Here is a 23,676-nt window from a genome sequence, read left to right on the forward strand (position 1 = left end):
ATGCGTCTGGAGTTCGTTTGCAGTGGCTGGAGGCCCTGGCGTGCCCATTTTCTCTCTCTCTCTCTCTCTGCCTCTTTCTCTGTCTGTCACTTTCAAATAAATAAATAAACATTAAAAAAAACCCATGTAGTTGTGGCTTAGAAAGGGCAGGTGGCTGGGAAAGGTACACACAGTTGTAACAGGGAGCAGTGAAGGTCAGAGGAAGTTGAAAAAACAAGTGTGTATTTCTAGAGCATTTGGAGCCATGCTGATGAGTGGAGCAGAAGGTAGACTTTAAATGGGAATAAGCTTGCTAAGGAGGTTGGTGCCAGGTTTAGAAACCTTTTAAATCTCCAAGCCGGGGTAGGACCAGGTGCAGCTGCATGCTGACAGTGGCAGAGTAGGATGGCAACAGAGAAGGGGAGAGGAAGGGAGGAGGAAAGAGAGCAAAGGGAAGGAAGGCATTGAGAAGCCTTTTGAGGAAATTAAGTTTGGTAAGGATTGAGTCAGAGGAATATAAGAGGGGAAGCTGTCAGGAGAAACAGAGCTGGTTCCACTTCCTGACCTTGTCTGTAAACAAGACCTTCCCAGTTGTGCCAGCCACACTAGACATCTGACTTTGGTCCTTGCACAGGTGGTGCTCTCTGTCTTCCCAGGGTCTTGTGCATGTGCCACCCCTCGGCCAGGAGCATCTGTCTTCTTGCAGTCCTTGTTTCCATCCACATCCCTCTTGAAATCACTCCTGAACTCAGACTGCATTGACTATCCTCACATGCTTTTCCTATTCTTTCCCTGTTTTGTTTCCATTTTTGTTTTGTTTTGTTATTTATTTGTAAACAGAGGGATAGAAGAGAGACAGAGAAGAGAGAATGGGTGTGCCAGGGCCTCCAACAGACTCCAGGTGCATGCGCCACTTTGTGTATATGGTTTTATATGGGTACTAGGGAATTGAACTGAAGTCCTTAGACTTTGTAAGCAAGTACCTTAACCACTGAGCCATCTCTCTAGCCCCCATTTTTGTTTTTAAACTGAATCTAGACTTTATTCAGATTTGATCAGCTTTTTATAAATTTTTATTTATTTATTTGCAAGCAGAGAGGAAAAGAGAGAGAGAGAGAGAATGAGAATGAATGGGCATATGCCAGAGTCTCTAGCCACTGCAAATGAACTCCAGATGCATGTGCCACCTTGTGCATCTGGCTTTATGTGGGTACTGAGCAATCGAACCTCAGGGTCATTAGCCTTTGCAGGCAAGTACCTTAATTGCTGAGCTATCTCTCTAGTCCTATTGGTCAGCTTTTTAGTTTTATTTTGTGTCAGAATCAAATCTGGAACACACGTTTTGTTAATAGGCATATATCCACAGTGTCCTCTAGACTGGCTGATTCTTCATCTTTTTTTTTATTCCTATTTTTATTTATTTATTTGAGAGAGGGGGACAGAGTGAAAGAATATGGGTGTGCCAGGGCCTCCGGCCACTGCAAATGAACTCCAGACATACGCACCACTTTGTGCGTCTGGCTTACATGGGTACTGGGGAATCAAATCTACATCCTTTGGCTTTGCAAGCAAGTGCCTTAATCACTAAGATATTTCTCCACCCCTCTTTTAAAAGAATATTTTATTTATTTATTTTGAGAGAGGGGGTAGGGAAGATGGCATGGGAATGGGCATGGCAAGGTCTCTAGCCACTGCAAATGCCACCTTGTGCATCTGGCTTACATGAATGGGTACTAGGGAATCAAACCTAGATCCTTTAGCTTTGCAAGCAAGTGCCTTAACCACTAAGCTATTTCTCCACCCCTCTTTTTAAAAAAAAAAAAATTATTTTATTTTGGGGGCCAGATGGAGAGGGCATGGGCATGCCAAGGTCTCTAGCCACTGCAAACGAACTCAACTTGTGTGCCACCATGTACGTCTGGCTTACATGGGTACTGGGGAATCAAACCTATGTCCTTAGTCTTCACAGGTGAGCACCTTAACCACTAAGCCATATTTCCAGCCCTTTTCATCTTTTTTTGTTTGTTCTGACATTAACAGCTTTCAGGAGCACTTTGTAGAAAATCTGGTGGTGGTATATAAATATAAAATGTCCCCCCATAGGTTCATTTGTTTGAAAACTTGGTTCCCAGCTGGTGGTGGTGTTTGGGAAGGTGGTGGTACCTTTGGGAGATAGAGCCTAGCTGGAAGAGGTGGGTCACTGGGGGGTGGGCCTTAAAGCTTTATCAAAGCCTGGCCATACTTGCTTCCTGCCTGCCAGTGTGACCAGCTGGCTTCCATGCCTGTCACTGTTCCTTTCTCACTGTGAAACTTACCTTTGAAACTATAAGGTGAATTAAATTCTTTCCTTCTTTAAGTTATTTCTGGTTAGGTAGTTGTTCACTGCAACTGGAAAGTAACTAATACTTGTAAATTTTCATTGCGTTGTTATTTTGTTGTTATTCTGATGTTCACACTCTCAGGCAGTCTGCAAGAAAAGATACCATGTTGTTGTCTAACACATTTTAGCATGTGGATTCTAGGATATGTCTGCCCTAGAACATGCTGAGAAAACACTTAGTGAGCAAATAAGCTTTTATCAATTCTGTCTCTTCTTAGGAAATGAAAGATGACTCAGACAGTGAGAAGCAGCAACAAATCCATCACATCAAGAACCTGTATGCCTTCAACCTCTTCTGCCAGAAGCGCTTTGATGAGTCCATGCAGGTCTTTGCTAAGCTTGGCACAGGTAACTAGCAGGGATGCCTTGGGATAAGAACTGATGATGGGAACCAGAGTAGAAGAGATGGGAAGAGTTCTGGAGAGATGGCTCAGTGGTTAAAGACATTTGCTTGCAAAGCCTGGTGGCCCAGGTTTGATTCCCCAGTACCCATGTAGAGTCAGATGTACAAAGTGCATCTGGAGTTCATTTGCAATGGTAGGAGGCTCTCTGCCTCTGTCACTCTCTCTCAAATAAATAAATAGAATATTAAAAAAAAAGGATGAGAAGAAATGATGTCAGGTTCTGAGAATAGGAGAAACTTATTCTCATCGAAATTAATCATCAGGCTGGAGAGATGGCTTAGCAATGCAGGCAAAGGACTCAAGTTCAATTCTACAGGTCACACGTTACCCAGGTGCACAAGGGGGGGGGGCATGCATCTGGAGTTCGTTTGCAGTGGCTAGAGACCCTGGTGCACCCATTCTCACTCACACACACACACTCTCTCTCCCTCCATCTGTCTGTCTCTAATAAATAAGTAAATAAAAATTAATCTTTATGCCAGGCATGGTGGCACATGCCTTTAATCCCAGCACTTGGGAGACAGACTTAGGAGGATCACCATGAGTTTGAGGTCATCCTGAGACTACATAGTGAATTCCAGGTCAGCCTGGGCTAGAAAGAGACCCTACCTGAAAAAACTAAAACAAACCAAATTGATTCTCATGCCTAACATGACCTTGTGAGGGGACCTTGTGTGGTTATATAATTTAAGTCCTCATATTGGTAATTTGGCCTCAGACATAAATGCAGACTTCCAGTTTTCCAGAATGATTTGCTCTCATCATTAAACAGAAGTATCAGGGCTATTAGATAGCTCAGTTGGTATACACCTTGCAAGCGTGAGGAACTGTGTTTGATTCCTAGTACCCACATTAAAAAGCAAAACAAAAAACAGCCTGGTAGTACATGCTTGTGATCCCAGCAGAGACAGGTAGACCTCTGGGGCTCACTGGCTAGTTAGTATAGACTATTGGGCAAGTTTCTGGCTGTTGAGACATTAAGAGACTCTGTCTCAAGAAAAAAAATTGTGTTGGGGCTAGGGAGATGCTCTAGTGGTTAAGGGTGCCTACACCCACATAAAGCTGGACCCAGAAAGTGGTGCAAGTGTCTGGCATTCTGTAGTGGCAAGAGGCCTTGTCTTCTCTCTTTCTTTCTCTCACACAAATAAGTAAAAATTTTGATATATTTTATTTATTTGAGTGAGAGAAAGAGGCAGATAGAGAGCAAAAGAATGGGTGCTCCAGGGTCCCCAGCCACTACAAATGAGCTCCAGACCAAGCACCATCTTGTGCAGCTGGCTTGCATGGTGTTGTGGAATTGAACCTGGGTCCTTAATGCTTCTCAGGCAAGTGCCTTAACCACTAAGCCATCCCTCCAGCCCCATAAATAATTTTTTTTTCAAATGTAGATAGTACCTAAGAAATGATACCTATGGTTTTCCTTTGGTCTTCACACACACATATACTCATACACACATGTACACGTGTACACACACATGCCCACATACACATAATGCAGAGGTAGCAGAAAGTCGTTCAGTTAGCAGATGTGCTGATGTTTACTGAATGTCTTATTTTTTTGTTTACTTATTTATTTATTTATTTTGCTTTGTTTTGTTTTTGAGGTAGGGTCTTTCTCTAGCCCAGGCTGACCTGGAATTCACTATGTAGTTTCAGGCTGGCCTCAGACTCACAGCAAACTTCCTGCCTTGGCTTCTCAGGTGCTGGAATTAAAGGCATGTGCCACCATGCCCAAATGTTTTATTTATTTAAATATTTCTACTTATTTATTTATTTGAGAGAGAAAGAAGTAGAGAGAGAGAAAAAAACAGATAGAGAAAGAATGGATGCTCCAGGACCTCTAGCCACTGCAAATGAACTCCATATACATGTGCCACCTGTACATCTGGCTTACATATATCCTGGGGAATCATATTTGGGTACTTTGGCTTTGCAGGCAAGCACCTTAACTGCTAAGCCAACTCTCCAGCCCATGTTTTATTTATATTTAAAAATAATTTTATTTATTTATTTGAGAGAGAGAAAAGAAAAATAGCTGCACCCAGGAACTCTTGCTGCTGCATACAAACTCCAAAGACATGTACCACTTTGTGTATTTATCTTTATATGGATTACTGAGGAATTGAACCTAGATTGGCAGACTTTGTAAGCAAGCACCTTTAAACACTGAACCATCTCCCCAGCTTTGAATGTTGTTTGAGACAAAGGTCCCTGGATTAAACAGTAGGTTTTTTTAAAAATTTACTTATGTATTTATTTATACGAGAGAGAGAGTTGGGCATGCCAGGGCCTAGCTATTGCAAATGAACTCCAGGCCCATGTGCCACCTTATGTATCTGGCTTTATGTGGGTACTGGGGAATCAAATCTGGGTTCTTTGACTGTGAAGGCAAGTGCCTTAACCACTAAGCCATCTCTCCAGCCCCTGACCCTTTTTCAAATGCCAAAGACACTGACACCCCAATCCTAAAATTTTAAAGCCAGTCCTAATAAAGGTACTGACTTAATTGATTTACGCCTTAAACAAATAATGAACTCTTAGAGTGCATTATAGTGAGCAGTAATCAGCCAGGAATACTGCTTTCGAAGAACAGTCTAGTAACACACAAGTGACCCTGTCCATTAGCAAGAGGTGTGTGTTAGTAGTGTTTCTAGGGAAGGGAAGGAGACAGCTAGCTATTGACTGGACTTAGGTAGTCCCTCCATTGACTGACTGAGTCTAAGTTCTGGTCCCCAAGTCCAGAATGGATATTGTTTGTATACATAGAGACTATGCAGCTACTAACGACAGCCTGTACCCCCAACCGAAACCACATGAATATTCTTTTCTTCATTCACAGTCTGGGCTAGATCCTTTTCCAGTGACCATATTACCTGCACATGGCTCCCAGTGTTACTTCCCCTCCTTTTTGGGGGTTGGGGGCATAGTGCTAAGGATGACAATGGTGATAGTTTTTGTTTCTTTTTTTTCTAGGATTCCTTATGTGTGTTTAAAAATTTGTTTTTTATTGACAACTTCCATAATTATAAACAGTATCCCCTGCTAATTCCCTCCTTCCCCCTACTTTCCCCTTTGAAACTGTACTCTCCATCATATCTCCTCCCCCTTTCAATCAGTCTCTCTTTTATTTTGATGTGATAATCTTTTCTTCCTATTATGATGGTCTTGTGTGGGTAGTGTCAGGCACTGTGAAGTCATGGATATCCAGGCCATTATGTGTCTGGAGGGAGCACTTTGTAAGGAGTCCTACCCTTCCTTTGGCTCTTACAGTTTTTCTGCCACCTCTTCCACAATGGACCCTTAGCCATGGAAGGTGTGATTGAGATATTTCAGTGCTGAGTGTTCCTCTGTCACTTCTTCTCAGCACCATGGTGCCTCCTTAGTCATCCCAAGGTCACTGCCATCTGAAAAGAGAAGGTTCTTTAGCCAAAGGTAAGAGTAGCATTAATATGTGGGTATGAACATTAAGAGAAGTGCTTACTGGACAGTTTGGTGAGCATAGTATATGCTTTTAGCCAGAAAGCAGTAGATGTTACACTCCTAGGGCTCATGACTACCCCTGTTACAGGTTTTCAGTATCAGGGATGTATTCCCTCCCATGGAGTAGGCCTCCAGTCAAATTAGAGGGTGGTTGGTTTCCCACATAACAGATGTGCCACTATTATATCCATTTGCTCATTTGGCCTGACTGGCTTGCAGTGTCCACTGTTGAGTATCTTCACTGGTGATTTCTCTCTCTCCCATTCAACTGTGTGCAGCGTGGCTTTTTCCAGCTTTCTGTCATCTGGTCTCCATGGAGGAGGTTTTCAGTTCAGCTCCATCACAGTTTCTCAGTGACCTTGCAGCCCAAGTATGTGGATTCTTCAGTAGTAGGGTCTTACCATCTATTCCTGGTAGGGAACCAAGGGCCTTGACAATGGCCTGTAGTATTTGAGGGGCATCAGTGACCTCCCTGGCAAACAACTCACTGGTAGGTATCCCATCCCTGGCACTGAAAACTATGGCTCCTGTGTGTTCCATTGTCCAAAAGAGTAGGTTTCCATATGACTTATTTATATCTTTGATTCATTTGGACTTCATTCTTGTGCATGGAGAGAGATAAGGACCTATTTTCATCCTTCTACAGATACATATCCAGTCTTCCTAGCACCATTTGTTGAAGAGGCTGTCTTTTCTCCAATGAATATTTTTGGCATTTTTGTCAAAGATCAGGTGGCTATAGCTACCTGGACATACATCTGGGTCCTCTGTTCTGTTTCATTGATCTATACACCTGTTTTGTTTTGTTTTTTTCCCAGTACCATGCTGGTTTTGTTACTATGGCTGTATAGTATAGGTTAAAAATCAGGTATGGTGATATCATTAGCCTTATATTTGTTGCTCAAAATTGTTTTAAATATTTGAGATTTTTTTATGCTTCCAAATGATTTTTCTATTTGCATGAAGAATGCCATTGGAATTTTTTTTGTATGTAAAAAAGCATATGTTTAATTTTTTTAAAATTTTTATTAGCATTTTCCATGATTATAAGAAAATATCCCATGGTAATTCCCTCCCTCTCCCCCCCCCCACTTTCCCCTTTGAAGCCATTGGAATTTTGATAGGGATTGCATTAAATGTGTAGATTACATTTGGTAAGAGTGCCATTTTCACAATATTAGTTCTTTCGATCCAAGAACAAGGTATGTCTTTCCATTTTTTAGTATTTCCTGAAATTTCTCCCTTGAGTGTTCTAAAGTTGTCATTGCAGAGATCCTTTACTTCCTTGGTTAGGTTTTAGTCCAAGGAACTTTATTATTTTAATTTTAATTTGAGAGCGACAGAGAGAGAAAGAGGCAGATAGAGAGAATGGGTGTGCCAGGGCTTCCAGCCACTGCAAATGAACCAGATATGCACGCCCCCTTGTGCATCTGGCTCATGTGGGACCTGGGGAATCAAGCCTCAAACAAGGGTCCTTAGGCTTCACAGGCATGTGCTTAACTGCTAAGCCATCTCTCCAGCCTTTTTGTTTGTTTGTTTTTGTTTTTGTTTTTCGAGGTAGGGTCACACTTTAGCCCAGGCTAAAAAACCTGGAACTCATTATGGAGTTTCAGGGTGGCCTTGAATTCACGGCAATCCTACTTCTGCCTCCCAAGTGCTGGGATTAAAGGTGTGCACCACTATACCTGACCAGCCCATTTTTTCTGATGCAGTTGTGAATGGGAGTGATTCTCTGATTTCATTCTCTGTGTGGTTGTTGTTAGCATATAGATTGGTCTGTAATTTTCTTTTTTTTGTTCTGTCTTTGCCTGGTTTTGGTATCAGGATGATGGTGGCTTCATAAAAGGAGTTTGGTAGGATTCCTTTTTCTATTATATGGAAAAGTTTAAGAAGTATTGGTGTTAGTTCTTCCATGAAGGTCTGGTAAAATGCACTAGTGAATCCACCTGGGCCTGGACTTTTTTAAGTTGGGAGATTTTTGATAACTGCTTGGATCTCCATACTTGTTATAGGTCTATTAAAGTGGTCAATCTCATCTTGATTTAATTTAGGTAAGTCATATATATCAAGGCAATCATCCGTTTCTTTCAGATTTTCAAACTTAGTGGAGTATATGTTTTTATAGTCAGTCCCTTTGATTTTTTAAAATTTCTCTGGTATCTGTTGTGGTGATGCCTTTTTCATCTCTGATTTTATTAATTTGTGTCTCTTCTCTCTTTCTTTTGGTCATATTTGCTAAAGGTTTATCAATCTTATTTATCCTTTCAAAGAACCAACTCTTTGTTTCATTGATTCTTTGGATTTTTGTTTGTTTGTTTCAATTTCTGCACTAATCTTTATTATTTCTTCCCGTATACTAATATTAGATTTGCCTTGTTCTTCTTATTCCAGAGCTTTAAGGTGAAGCTTTTTTGTTTACTTGCAGTCTTTCTAATTTCTTAATATAGGCACTTAAAGCTACAAATTTCCCTCTTAGGACTGCCTTCATTGTGTCCTAAGGTTTTGGTATGTTGTGTTCTCATTATCATTATCTATGAATATCATATCATATCTATGAATTTTTTGATTTCCTTCTTGATTTCTTCATTGATCCATTCATCATTTAGTAGTGTATTGTTTAGTTTCTATGATTCTGTGTATGCTCTATAGCTTTTCTTGCTATTGATTTGTAGTTTGATTCCACTGTGGTCAGATAGAATTCAAAGAATTATTTCAATTTTTCTGTATTTTTTAAGATTTGCTTTGTGTCCTAACATATGGTCTATTTTAGAGAATGTTCCATGTGCTGCTGAAAAGAATGTATATTCTGCAGCATTTGGATGAAATGTCTTGTAGATACCTGTTAGATCCATTTGTTCTATGATCTCATTTAATCCAGTTGCCTCTCTGTTTATTTTTTGCCAGTATGTCCTGTCAGTTGATGAGAGTGGGGTGTTGAAGTCACCTACTACAACCATGTTTGGTGATATCTGTGATCTTAGTTCTAATAGCGGTTGTTTGATGAAGTTAGGAGTTTCTGTGTTCAGTGCATATTTGTTTAGGATTGTAATATCCTCCTGTTGGAGTACTTTTAATCAATATAAAGTGACCTTCCTTATCTTTGCTGAAGTCTACTATGTCAGATATTAGGATAGCTACCTCTGCTTGTTTTCTAGGCCCATTTGCATGAAACACCATTTTCCAAACTTTCAGGATAGTGTCCATCCTTTGTAGAAAGGTAAGTTTCTTGGAGCAACAAATTGAAGGATCCTTCTGTTTAACCCAGTCTGCAAACCTATCTAATTTGGTTGGGGCATTGAGCCCATTGATATTAAGAGTTATTATTGAAAAGTGTGTATTTATTTTTGCCATTTTTCTTGTTTTGTAGTTCTTCTGGTTTTACCTTTTCTTTCTTTCTTTCTTTCTTTTTTTATTTTTATTTTATTTTTATTTTTTTAATTTTTTTTTTGTTTTTCGAGGTAGGGTCTCACTCTGGCTCAGGCTGACCTGGAATTCACTATGCAGTCTCAGGGTGGCCTCGAACTCTCGGCGATCCTCCTACCTCTGCCTCCCGAGTGCTGGGATTAAAGGCATGCGCCACCACACCTGGCACCTTTTCTTTCTTGTATTAACTAGTATTTTAGTATGGTTTATTTTTTCCAGGTTCCTTATATGTGTGTTTTTCTTTCTCTTCAGCATGGAGGATTCTTTCAAGTATTTTCTGTAGAGCTGGTTTTGTCTTCAAATATTTCTTTAGCCTGCTTTTGTTGTGGAATGTCCTTAGTTCTCTATCTGAATGGATAGCTTTGCAGGATAAAGTAACCTTGGTTGACAGTTGTTATCTTTCAGAACTTGGAATACATCACTCCAAGTCCTTCTGGCTTAGAAAGTTTGTGTTGAGTAATCTGCTGTGATCCTGATGGACCTGCCTTTGTATGTGACTTGATTTTTCTCTCTGTCTGTTTTATATATATATATATTGGTTTGTATGTTTGGTAGTTTAATTATAATATGGCGAGGAGAGGTTCTTTCCAGGTTTTGTCCTTTTGGTGTTCTAAAGGCTTCCTGTATCTGCCCTGGCATCTCTTTCCCAGTTTGGGGGAAGTTTTCTTCTATGATTTTGTTGAAAACACTAAGGCTTTGAAGCAAAATTCTTCTCCTTCTACTTACTATAGCCTGAATTCTTATGTTTGATCTTTTCATAGTGTCTTGAATATCTTGCAATTCCATCCATACTTTCCTATTAGTTTGTCTTTCTCTTTTTGGACTGTATTAGATCTGCCACCTGGTCTTGTTTAGATATTCTGTCCTCTCCTTCATCCATTCTACTGGTGAGATTTTCTACAGTGTTTTTATTTCATTAACTGTGTTCATTGCTAGTAATTCTGACTGGTTTTTCTTTATTATTTCCATTTCCTTATTTATGTCTTGTATTTACCTTCTCATTTCATTAAATTGGTTTCCTGTGTCTTCGATTCCTTCTATTTCCTCTTTCATTCCTTTGATTTCCTCTTTGATTTTTTTTTTTTGAGCATATTTATAATCATTCTTTTGAAATCTTTATCAGGCATTTCCTCTAACTCAGTCTCACTGGAGGTCATTTCTGATGCATTAACACTTTTTGGTGGATTTATATTGTCTTGATTTTTTGTGTTATAATGTGCATATTTTTGCATCTTGGATTAATTTAATGCTTGGGTTTTCTAATAAGCTCCAATATTATTAGATGTATCAATCAATCTGATGTTATATATCTTCAGGGTAGGAGCTTAAGGTGCTAGGTGTGGCTCTTTAAGACTCTCAGAGTAACCACAAAAGTGATCCTAGATGTTGGGTTTGCCTGCTATGAAAGTATTCAAGTAGGCTGAGTGGAACAAAATACAGGCAGATTTTAAAATTTAACTAAACAATGTACACATTCAATGAAAACCAGCACAGAGTATGCAAAAGTAGTTATTATGACTACCAGATCCTTAAACAAAATCACAGTCCCTTGTGATGTGTGTTGCCCCACACTCTTAATCCTGTCAACTAGGAGGCTAAGATTTCTGGTCTGTTGAGGGTTCCAAGTCAGCTTGTGACCATGTGAGACCCTTCCTTGCTGTAATCCCAGGTAACTTTGGGATGATTTTGGTCCCAATTATGCTGCATTCCTGCTTGGGTCGCTCTTTGTTGCTGTGGGTTCAGGTAGGCTGGCTCTGTCGCTGAATCGCTGCTCTGATCACCTTTAGTGTGCTGTTTAGGTGAGCTCCCTTCCCCAGGTGGTGCTTGTTGGTACTTATGCTGGCGGTGGGGGAGGGGAGGCTTCCTGCTGGTCCTCTCAATTGTCTTCCTTACCAGCTGTTCCTCTGTTCTTCCCTGCTATCCTCCCTTCACATTTCTTGAGTTTGTGAGGAGCTCTGGTGTCTTTCTCTTTTTTGTTTTTTTCAAGGTAGGCTCTCACTCTACACCATGCTCACCTGGAACTCACTCTGTAGTTCAGGCTGGCCTCTAACTCGCAGCAATCCCCTATCTCTGTCTCCCCAGTGTTAGGACCAAAGGTGTGTGCCACTCCACTCCGCTAAAGCTGATAATTTGATGCTGGATTATGCTGGGTGTCATCTAGCAGTTCTGTATAAGGAGGAAGTCCCCATCTCACTGCCTTTCTCTACATCTCACAGGAAGTACGAAAAAAGTAGTTTCTGCCTTTACAGCTGTCATGAGTGGAGGAACATAGAAAGTGCTAAGTGCCAGCTGACCACAAGCTACACAGTGTTCTGCAGTATTGGTGCACTGGACACTAACCAGTCTCCCATGGCAGGTGGGATATATAGGCTGTACACTTAAGTTCTAAGGTATTAAAAAAAAGAAAAAGTGGGCTGGAGAAATACCTTAGTGTTTAAGGCCTTGTCTGCAAAGCCATAGGACCCAGGTTTAATTCCCCAGGACCCATGTAAGCCAGATGCACAAGGTGGCATATGTGTATGGAGTTAGTTTGCAGTGGCTAGAGGCCCTGGCCTGCCCATTCTCTCTATCTGCCTCTTTCTCTCTCTCTCTCTCTCTTTTAATATTCTTTTATTTTTTTGTTTGTTTTTTGTTTTTCGGGGTAGGGTCTCACTCTAGTCCAGACTGACTTGGAATTTACTATGTAGTCTCAGGGTGACCTCAAGCTCACAGTGATCCTCCTACCTGTGCCTCTCATGTGCTGGGATTAAAGGCATGTACCACCACACCTGGCTGTATTCTATTTTTATTTATTTATTTGAGAGAGGGAAAGAGGCAGAGAGGGAGAATAGGCATGCCAGGGCTTCGAGCCACTGCAGATGAACTCCAGATGCACGTGCCATCTTGTGCATCTGGCTTATGTGGGTCCTGGGGAATCAAACAGGTCCTGTGGCTTTGCAGGCAAGTCCCTTAACCACTAAGTCATCTCTCCAACACCTCTTTCTCTTTTGCTCTTTTTTGTTTTTTAAAAATATTTATTTATTTATTAAAAAATGCACAAATATGTCATGGCAGATTGGAAAGTCAGAAGTCCAAAACCACACACATACACACAAAGAAAAGATGACAGACCCTCTGACTCTCGATGGCTTCAAAGATGGAGGACCCCAAGTCAAGGGTTGCAGGCAGACTGGGGGAACTGGCCAAGGCAACATATGGGACCTCCAGAAGGGATGTGTCCCTGCAGCCCAGTGACCTCAGTCTGTTTTGGACTTCTGACCTTCCAATCTGCCATAACATATTTACGTATTTATCAATAAATATATTTATTTATTTGTTTTTTATTAAAGAGAGAGAGAATGGGCACACCATGGCCTCCAGCCACTGCAATGAACTCTAGACACATGCACCAACATGTGCATCTGGCTTACGTGGGTTTTGGAGAGTTAAACCTGGGTCTTTAGGCTTTGCAGGCAAGCACCTTAACTACTAAGCAATCTCTCCAGCTTTTTGTGTGCTTTGTTTTTTGGGAGGATAGGGTCTCACTTTAGCCCAGGCTGACCTGTAACTCATTCTGTAGTCCCAGACTGGCCTCAAACTCACAGTGATCCTCCTACCTCTGTCTTTTGCTCTTTCTAAATAAATAAAAATAAAATATTTTTTTTTAAATGTTTTTAGGGCTGGATAGGTGGCTTAGCAGTTAAGCAGTTAAGTTTGCCTTGAAGCCTAAGGACCCCAGTTCAAGGCTGGATTCCCCAGGACTCATATTACAGATGCATAAGGAGGCACATGCATCTGGAGTTTGTTTGCAGTGGTTGGAGGCCCTGGCGCACCCATTCTCTCTCTCTCTCCCTCTCTCTGCCTCTTTTCTCTGTCATTCTCAAATAAATAAATGAAAAAAAAAATTAATGTTTTTAAAGGACATTCTGTTTATTTATTTATTTGAGAGCGACAGAGAGAGAAAGTGGCAGATAGAGGGGGTGTGCCAGGGCCTCCAACCACTGCAAATGAACCCAAGGTGCATGCATTCCCTTGTGCATCTGGCTTACATGGGTACTAAGGAATCGAGCTTTGAATTGGGGTCTTTAGGCTTCACAGGCAAGTGTTTAGCCGCTAAGCCATCTCTAGCCCAAAAATAAAATATTTTTTGGAAAAAGTGACCTCTTTGATACTAGTTTTTTTATCCTGTGCGCATATCATATTTGTGTGTGGGAGTGTGGTTGTATTCATCAGTCATCAAGTTTTCTTGGAAAGTTTTTTTAAAAAAAATTATTTAAACTTATTTACTTCAGAGAGAGAGTAAGAGACAGACAGAGATATAAAAAATGGGCCTGAGCCGGGCATGGTGGCGCACGCCTTTAATCCCAGCATTCGGGAGGCAGAGGTAGGAGGAGTGCCATGAGTTCAAGGTCACCCTGAGATGACAGAGTTAATTCCAGGTCAGCCTGGACCAGAGTGAGACCCTACCTCGAAAAACCAAAAAAAAAAAAAAAAAAAAAAAAAAATGGGCCTCCAGTCACTGCAAATGGATTCTAGGAAACTCATGCGCCACCTTGTGCATCTGGCTTACGTGGGTACTGGGACTTCGAACCTGGGTCCTTAGGCTTCACAAGCAAGTGCCTTAACTGTTAAGCCATCCCTTCAGCCCAGAAAGTTTTTATTCCTCTACTTTTAGAGAGTTGATAAGATTTTATTCTAATTTTATCTTTCTGTATATTAGAAGACAGAGTCATGCCATTTTTGTAACATTTTTTATCATTAAATTATTGGGCTTCTTTATAGAAGAATCACATTTACTTTTCCTGTAGATCCCACCCATGTGATGGGCTTGTACCCTGACTTGCTGCCCACAGACTACAGGAAGCAGTTGCAGTATCCTAACCCACTGCCCTCCCTCTCTGGCGCTGAACTGGAGAAGGCTCACTTAGCTCTGATTGACTACCTGACACAGGTACGTAAAATATAGGTATATGTAAGACTGCACCTGGAAATTCTAGTGCCCATTTCTCTGTGGCAATAAATTGAAGGCCTTTGATAGTACTGTGGATGTGGTAATACCGGTAGAGTCCTAGCCTAGCATGTGCAAAGCCGTAGGTTTGATTTCTAGTACCACATAAACTGTATCAGATGTCTGTAATCTCAGCACTTAACAGGTGGAGGCCCTGGTGCAGGCATTCCATAAGTGAACTCTGTTGAAGCCTCTGTGGGGCACTGTTTCTTTCTGCTGCTGCTTCCAATAGAACAGTACCTTTGTGCTGTCTTTTTTTTTTTTAAACCCAATATTCATATCAGGAAACACACCTGGAAAATTCACAGTAAGCTGTTATAGGATAATAAGGGCATATTTTAGTTACAAGCTTTTTCTTATCATTCATCATTGTGTGGAGAAATGCCTGTCCTATTTGGAAAACATAGAAAATACAAAACAAGAATGCATGTCACCTGTACCTCCCAGAGATAAGTAACATTTTAGTGTTGTTTGTTTAGTTTTTTTATGTGTGTTTATAAACTAGCTTTCATTTATTCTGTATGTTCTGTTCTATAGTTTGTTTTAAATTTACCCATATGTTGGGAAAGTGCTTCTTCTCTGACATGTTTCTTTTAGGTAGCTTTAATTTAAAAAAATTTACTGTTATGGACAAATGACATTTTAAGTCAACATTAAGACTAATCTTAATAAAATTAAATTTTAAAAAAAGAGCTGGGCCTGGTGGCACACACCTTTTAATCCCAGCATTTGGGAGGCAGAGATAGGAGGATCACTGTGAGTTAAAGGCCTCCCTAAGACTATGTGGTGAATTCCAGGTCAGCCTGAGCTAGAATGAAACCCTACCTTGAAAAACAAGGGGGAAGGAAAGGAGGCCCTGGAGAGATGGCTTATTGGCTAAGGTGCTTGCCTGCAAAGCATAAAGACCCAGGATTGATTCTCCAGAACCCACATAAGCCAGATGCACATGGTGGTGCATATGTCTAGAGTTTGTTTGCAGAGGATAGAGGCCCTGGTATGCCCATTCTCTCTCCCTCCTTCCCCCTCATAAATAAATAAATAAAAAGAAAAAATAAGCAAACCTTTCCTTAAAGCCTTTGGTTTGGTTTGGTTTGGTTTTTTGAGGTAGGGTCTCAACTCTAGCCTAGGCTGACCTGGAATTCATTATATAGTTTTAGGGTGGCCTCAAACTTATTGTAGTCCTCCTACCTCTTGCCTCCTGAGTGCTGGGATTAAAGGTGTGTGTTTTGTTTTGTTTTGAGACAGGGTCTCAAATAGCCCAGGCTGACCTCGAACTTCTGTGTAGCATAGGAAGAAACCAACAGTGATCTTGAACTTGTTATCCTCTTGCTTCCACCTCTTAAGTGCTGAGATTACAGACATCTGATACAGTTTATGTGGTACTAGAAATCAAACCTAAGGCTTTGTACATGCTAGGCAAGGACTCTACCAGTATTACTACATCCACAGCCCTCTTGAAGTCTCTGAACCCAGTTTGTCACAGAGAGCTGTTGTTTATTTCCTGTGCACATATATGGGTCAGAGATTTTATGAATATTTTTTCTTAAGTGTTTGCAGACCTTTGTAAGAAATTTTCCTCTAGGCTCCAAAAAGCGTTGCTGGGAAAATTGTAAAGCTGCCTTCCACTCCTGCTTCTGAGTCAGTGAGTGCCCACAGGTCTCATCAGACGTGCTTAGTCTTGGCCTTGAGCTCAAGGCACCCAGCTATGTCTCGTACCCCATGAGCAGCACACAAACTTGCCTCTGCATTCATACTTCTTAGCCCTGTACTAAGTGAAGATTCTTAGGACATAATATTTCCCAAAGTTTGTGGCCTTATGGAAGGCCCTCTGCTGCCAGTGTCTTCACTTCAGGAGCCTGAGCACGCCTTTTTCCCTGGTCTCCTCCGCTTATATTGGTGATGCACAAAATAAATCAACTCAGGATTTTGCCAAAAGAAACCATGGGCTTTGTCAGACAAAGAATGCAAACTGGATGATTCCACTTAGGATGAAGTATTTACTTAGATTGAGATGAAGTCTCTGTTTTGTCTAAATTGGGCTTGGGCTCCTTCCTAATTATTCCATCTCAGTCGCCAGTGTAGCTGGGATTATAGGTGTTTGCCACAATCCCAATATTAAAATCAGCAGAAACTAAGGAAATAGGACTGAGGGTGTAGTTCAGTGATAGTGCTTGCTTAGCATATTTAAAGCCCTGGCTTTGATCCCTAGTGCTGAAAATAAAAGCTAATTGGTCATTTTATTATTATATCTGTGGCAATTTGACTGTCTTCTGTTGTGATCGCTAGTCTTGTTTTGTTTTTTTGAGGTAGGGTTTCACTCTAGCCCAGGCGCTGACCTGGAATTCACTGTGTAGTCTCAGGGTGGCCTTGAACTCACGGCCTACCTCAGCTGGGATTAAAGGTGGCATGTGTGTCACCACACTGGGCTTATTGTGATCTCTGATAAAAAGCAAATGGATCCAGGTTAATGGCATGAGCACATTTGGAGGTATTCACAGTTACCTAGTAGCTCAGATAATGAAGAAAGGCTTAATACTGGCCTTGACCCTGCAGTTTTGGAATTTGGTATTTGCAGAAGCGAAGTCAGCTGGTGAAGAAGTTAAATGACTCTGACCACCACTCCAGCACCTCTCCACTCATGGAAGGCACTCCCACCATCAAATCCAAGAAGAAGCTGCTGCAGATCATTGACACCACCCTGCTTAAGTGCTACCTCCACGTGAGTGGCTTCCATATCCATTCCTGGGCTCTGAAACTGGGGGTGTGGAGGAGCACTCTATACTCTAGGGACCTTCCACTAATAGAGTAAGATCTTCAAAAAAAATTTATTTATTTATTTGAGAGAGAGAATGGATGCTCCAGGGCCTCTAGCCATTGCAAATGAACTCCAGATATATGTGCCACCTTGTGCATCTGGCTTACATGGGTACTGAGGAATTGAACCTGGGTCCTTAGGCTTCATTGGTAAGCGCCTTAACTACTAAGCCATCTCTCCAGCCCGAGAGTTGATGATGGAGATCACCTAATCTTTGATACATGTGAAGGTCTTAGAATTGCAATTAAGAGGATAAGGCAAGGTACTCATGCAGGGTCTTACGGTGGCCTGTTCTTTGCCAGTAAAATTGAGGCTAGTGCTTCATGGTCAGTTGAGACAGTAATTCCTCAAAGGCCATAACTCCTCCCACAGAAGACACATTGTACTCTAAAGGCTACTACTTACCACTGTGAAAAAGGGACCATTTGCTTTCTTGTGCTTGTTTTGTGTCCTTGGCCTTTCAGCCTAGAGCAGGCTCAGTCTAGGGACCAGAGAGGCTCCCAGGAAGCAGTTTCTGCTGGTGGTTCATGTCCCCTCTCCACTCCTGCAGACGAACGTTGCTCTAGTGGCTCCTTTGCTGCGCTTGGAGAACAACCACTGCCACATTGAGGAGAGCGAGCATGTGCTGAAGAAGGCTCACAAGTACAGTGAGCTGATCATCCTGTATGAGAAGAAGGGCCTCCACGAGAAAGGTATCAGGAAGGGGCTGCTGAGCTCCTGTGTGTCAGCAGCAGGAGGCAGGTGTCCCATGGGGAAGATACTCATGACCTTCTTGGTGTTTGTGGCCAGCTCTGCAGGTGCTAGTGGACCAGTCCAAGAAAGCTAACTCTCCCCTGAAAGGCCATGAGAGGACAGTGCAGTATCTTCAGCACTTGGGTAAGGCCCCTTTTGGAAGCAGTGGAGTTGTTTCCCTGTTTACATAGGCCTGGTCTCCCTTATTTCTGAGTCTGATCAGTCCCTTTCAACCCTTGTGTTCCATCTTTGCTTCTCCACCGAGCATCAGAGGCCGTAAGTGGTCAAACCAGGAAACTTCTTATATGAGGCCAGGCCAGAAGGCCAACCAGTTCTGAATGGCTGTTGCACAGTCTTGTCCACAAAATTTAATGTTGAGGCCACATGTACACTGTAAACCTTCCTTCCTGTCCCAGTAGACAGGCCTCTTGTCAGGTGCCAACAAATCTTCCTTTTCCCTGTAGGCGCAGAAAACCTGCATTTGATTTTTTCCTATTCAGTCTGGGTGCTGAGGGACTTCCCAGAAGATGGCCTGAAGGTAGGTCCTGCAGCCTCTTGGCCTTGTCTAGTGCAGCTATTGTTCCTTACTGTACCTGGAGAGGGAACTGTGGATGTAGGGGAAGGCTAGATTCATGCCATTCCTTTGGAGTTAAAGTGTCATCATGAGACAACACTATAGATGGTAGACAGATCCTTGCCTGGGGTCAGGAGGCCTTTAGCCTAGTCTGCCATATGCTAGCCAGCTGCTGATGCCTCATACATTTTCCCTTCTGAAGCATGTGCTCCCAACATTTACATGTGTGTGTGTTTGGGGCACTGTAGTCAGATGGTTCTAACTTAGGTTTGTTCCACAGATATTTACTGAAGATCTCCCAGAAGTGGAGTCTCTACCACGAGATCGAGTGCTCAGCTTCTTAATAGAGAATTTTAAAGGTCTGGCTATTCCTTATCTGGTAAGATATGCTTTGGTCCCAGTATCTAGGATGATGTGAATCACTTGGGCAGTTAATATTTGGGGGGTGGGGGTTGTGTCACCTGGGGCTTGGTGGAAATACAAGGAAGGTTATTTCAGCTTCCTCTGAAGAGATCCCAGGAGCCAAAGCTAGAAATGCTACTCTTGATGATACCTTCTGAGTCTAGTGAAAAATAGAGAAATAATAAGAATGATATTTTAGCTGGACATGGTGGCCCACACCTTTAATCCCAGCACTCATGAGGCTGAGGTACAAGGATCACCATGGTTTCAAGACCAGCCTGGGCTAGAGTGAGATCCTGTCTATTTAAAAGAAAAGAAATGATGAGTTAAACATGGTGGCACACACCTTTAATCACAGCACTCGTAGAGGTAGGAGAATCGCCATGAGTTTAAGGCCACTCTGAGACTACATAGTGAATTCCAGGTCAGCCTGAGCTAGAATGAGATCCTACCCTGAAAAATAAAAAGTAATTTTTTTTTAAAAAATGATGTTTTAAGCTGGGCATGGTGGGCTCATACCTATTATCCTCACAGGTGGATTGCCCCAAGTTCAAGGCTGATCTGGGCTACAGTAGGAAACATTATTTTGAAACAGAAAAAAGAATGCTATTGTAGGGGGAAAAAAAAAGTTAAAGTCATATTTATACAGCCAAATTCAGTTGTGATCATAAGACAGTCACTTAAGTTTTAACTGCTAGGATGTAAAGATTTAACATTACATAGGCTGACTTGAGTCTGAATGGTTATTGGACAAACCTAATGAAAGAAATTTAGAGTGGAAATTGAAAAATCTCTTCCTTACATGGCTACATTATGAAATTTCCCAGTGGTTTTAGAAGAGCTATCCTTGGTCATCTCTGCAGCTTAAATAGGGATAATCTGGATGGGACCAATTGGGCTTTGAAAATGAGAGGGAGACTGGGAGTCTGGGTCACAGATCCTGCCAGAAAGACTTGCATCCTGCCTCAGGAGCACATTATCCACGTCTGGGAGGAGCCTGGCTCGTGCTTCCACAACTGCTTGATCCAACTGTACTGTGAGAAGGTGCAAGGTCTGATGAAGGAGTACCTCCTGTCTTTCCCTGCAGGTACCAATTCCTACACCAAGCTATTGTTCCCTGACCTTCTTAGAGGCCAGACAGCTTGGTACTTGTGTGTGTTGTGAGGAAGCCCACCCCACTGTTCTCTTCCCAGGTGGGTGGGAAGTCCTTCAGAGGAGCCAGGGGAACCTGCTCAGTAGACTTTTGTCTGGGTCTTGGCATCTCTGGGTGTCCTCCCCTAGGGAAGAACAAAGGAACAAATCTGTGTGAAAGATTGCAGCTGTGCTGATAACAGGTTGGCTAGACATTTAATCCCAGCACCTCCAGGTGGGAGGATCACCTTGAGTTCGAAGCCACCCTAGGGCTACCAAGTGAGTTCCAGGTCAGCCTGGGCTAGAGTGGGACCTCACCTTAAACAAGGAAGGAAGGGAGGGAAAGAAGTTGGCCTACTAGTGTTTCTATATTCAGCCTGCTCTTTTTAACTGTATGCTGGTGTTTTGAGGCCATCGAGATCTTGGAGTAAAAAACCACCCCTGGGAAACCTGGGAGGTGCTTTCTGATCACATGGCAACATCACTGAGCCTGTGCCCCTCCTTTTCTTGATGACCCACATGAATGCCTGATAGCAACCTTTCACATCAAGCTTGGTTTCCTTTAAAGGTAAAACGCCAGTCCCTGCTGGGGAGGAAGAGGGTGAGCTGGGAGAATACCGGCAAAAGCTGCTTATGTTCTTGGAGATTTCCAGCTACTATGACCCAGGCCGGCTCATCTGTGATTTTCCTTTTGATGGTGAGTGTCTAGCCTAGGGACAGAACCACTCATTGTTAAACTCATTATTATTATTATTAACATAATGGAGAAGTTCAGCTTTCCTTTTTTACTGTTCCTCAACCCTTCTCTAAGAGGAGGAACCTGGTATTTGAGGCTAGTGCTCCTGTTTCATTCTAGAGATTTGCTTTGGTACCATGCCTGAGAAAATTCTCTTTCCTGGGTGTGAACCACCTGCTAATTGATGGTCAGCTTACCTAACCTGTTACTACTTTAGAACGTGTTCTTGGCCAAATTCCTTTCTGAGCACTTGTGATCTGGCTTCATTCATCTGAGAAAGGTAAGCTGACTGATTTACCAGTTCTGTGAGGCCAAGGTCAGGTCTTTCTTTACCTGCCTGAAGTGCCTAGCTTGTTGCTGGTACTACTATGAACTTGGCTTTTATTGAGTGTCCTTACTCAGCTTCTATTGATCATGAAAAAGGTGGTGTGAAGGACCAGGAGTGGTGGCATACACCTTTAATTCCAGCACTTGGATAGCTGAGATAGAAGGATCAACTAGAGTATGAGTACTGGGGCTACTGGGATAGCTTAGTGGTTAAGGTGCTTGCCTGCAAAGTCAAAGGATCCAGGTTCAATTCCCCAGGACTCACATAAGCCAGATGTACAAGGTCATACATGCCTCTGGAATTCATTTGTAGTGGCTGGAGGCCCATGTACCCATTCTCTCTGCTTTTCTGTCTGTCTCTCTCTCTCTCTCTCAAATAAAGGATGGAAGGATGGCTTAGCGGTTAAGGCGTTTGCCTGCAAAGCCAAAGGACCCAGGTTCGATTCCCCAGGACCCACGTTAGCCAGATGCACAAGGGGGTGAAGGTGTCTGGAGTTCATTTGCAGTGGGGCACCCATTCTCTCCCTCTCTCTTTCTCTCTCCCTGCCTCTCTCCCTCTTTCTCTGTCAAATAAATAAATAAAAATAAAATACTTAAAAAAGAGTATGAGTCCAGCCTGAGGCTCTAGAATGAATTCCAGGTCAGCCTGAGCTAGCATGAGACCCTACCTCAACCCCACCCTCAAGAAAAGGTGGAATGTAATACTATCTCCTAAATTAGCTCCTTTCCTTTTAATTTCTTCTCCTTTAAAAAAAAAATTAAGTAATAATATTTTCTTCCTTTTTATTTATTATTTTTTACTATCTTATACTGGACATTGAATCCAGGACCTCACACATGCTAAGCATGCACTCTGCCTCTACTCTATACTCCCAGCCCTTTGTTACGTTTACGATGCACCAGCATCCGTTCCTCTAGCTTGGTCCTTGACCTTGTACTTACTGAATGATGGTGAGTGATACACAGTCTTTTTCCCTATTAGGCCTCTTAGAAGAACGAGCTCTCCTGCTGGGACGCATGGGGAAACATGAACAAGCTCTCTTCATCTATGTTCACATCTTAAAGGATACAAAGATGGCTGAGGAGTAAGTGAGTCCTACCCTGCTACCTGCTGAGCTTCGCAAGCAGGCTCCTCAGAAAGATGAGCGGCATGAGAAGCCAAGAAGGCCATTTCCCTATTCTCTGCTGACCAAGGGCACATCACCTCCCCCACTGGCCACAGGTTTGGCTGCTCCAGTGGGCACATGGACACAGCCTTCCGTCTAGTCTCCCTTGCCAGCTTTCATCGCTTTCTCCCTTGCAGGTACTGCCACAAGCACTATGACCAAAACAAAGATGGCAACAAAGATGTAAGTAGTAGCTGTGACCTACAAGTGGCACTAATATGAAGTGCTAAATGGGGCAGGGCTCAGGTCATTGCACACAATGATTTGTTTTTGTTTTGTTTTTTTGGCTTTTCAAGGCAGGGTTTTTTCTAGCCCAGGCTGACCTGGAATTCACTATGTAATCTCAGGGTAGCCTTGAACTCACAGCAATCCTCCTACCTCTACCTCCCGAGTGCTGTGATTAAAGGTGTGTGCCACCACACCCAGCTGATTTTTTATTTTTTTATTTTTTGAGGTAGGGTCTTACTCCCAGGCTGACCTGGAATTCACTATGTAGTCCCAGGCTGGCCTTGAACTCAGTAACCCTACCTCTACCTTCTAAGTGCTAGGATTAAAGATGTGCACCACAACACTGGGCTACACAATGGGGTTGTGGGTGTGTGTGTGTAGGTGTGGCAGGGTGCTGTACACAAGTGAGAGGCACTTGCACTACATTTTTGACTGGCATACGTGGCTTCTTGGAAGTTGAACCCTGACTGGCAGGCTTCTCAAGCAAGTGCCTTAAACCACTGAGCCATCTCCTTTGCCCTGAGTGGAATAATTTTTAGCATGTGTTTATTGAGAAAAAGTCTAGGTAACTGTATGGCTGGTTTACTTCTGACTTCCATCTCTTGTCATCCACATAATTATTAGCTTCCCTCTCCCTCTTGAGAGTCCCAAGGGATTGGCCCATTGAGGAGGAAGGAACTGGCATACTGTGTCTGACTGTGCATCAGTTTTTCAGTGTGAGGACATGTGTGCCTATTGTGACTAGCATTACTGTCATCCAGGGTAGAGGCTTGAGATGCTGTTAAGAGATGCACAGGGCAGCTCCACCACAAAGCGTTACCTGGCCCTGCACGATGAAAGTGCTGGGATGGAGACACCCAGAAATGGCTGGGTTCTCAGCTTTCATAGCCAAAGAAAGTATGTAGTCTTTAA

General features: G+C 42.4%; 1 protein-coding gene across 1 annotated transcript in view; it reads left to right on the top strand.

Moving 5' to 3' along the window:
* Positions 1–23,676, top strand: part of Vps39 (VPS39 subunit of HOPS complex) — a 54,285-nt gene that overhangs the window by 26,375 nt on the left and 4,234 nt on the right. Inside the window, exons 11-21 of the mRNA XM_004660891.3 lie at positions 2,578–2,707; positions 14,454–14,596; positions 17,229–17,372; positions 18,019–18,160; positions 18,258–18,344; positions 18,665–18,738; positions 19,055–19,153; positions 20,146–20,263; positions 20,876–21,004; positions 22,353–22,455; positions 22,674–22,719. Coding sequence (XP_004660948.1) covers positions 2,578–2,707; positions 14,454–14,596; positions 17,229–17,372; positions 18,019–18,160; positions 18,258–18,344; positions 18,665–18,738; positions 19,055–19,153; positions 20,146–20,263; positions 20,876–21,004; positions 22,353–22,455; positions 22,674–22,719 — 1,215 coding nt within the window. The remainder of the gene's footprint in view (positions 1–2,577; positions 2,708–14,453; positions 14,597–17,228; positions 17,373–18,018; positions 18,161–18,257; positions 18,345–18,664; positions 18,739–19,054; positions 19,154–20,145; positions 20,264–20,875; positions 21,005–22,352; positions 22,456–22,673; positions 22,720–23,676) is intronic.

The sequence above is a fragment of the Jaculus jaculus genome, chromosome 8 (genome assembly GCF_020740685.1).
Source record: "Jaculus jaculus isolate mJacJac1 chromosome 8, mJacJac1.mat.Y.cur, whole genome shotgun sequence".
NCBI lineage: Eukaryota > Metazoa > Chordata > Mammalia > Rodentia > Dipodidae > Jaculus > Jaculus jaculus.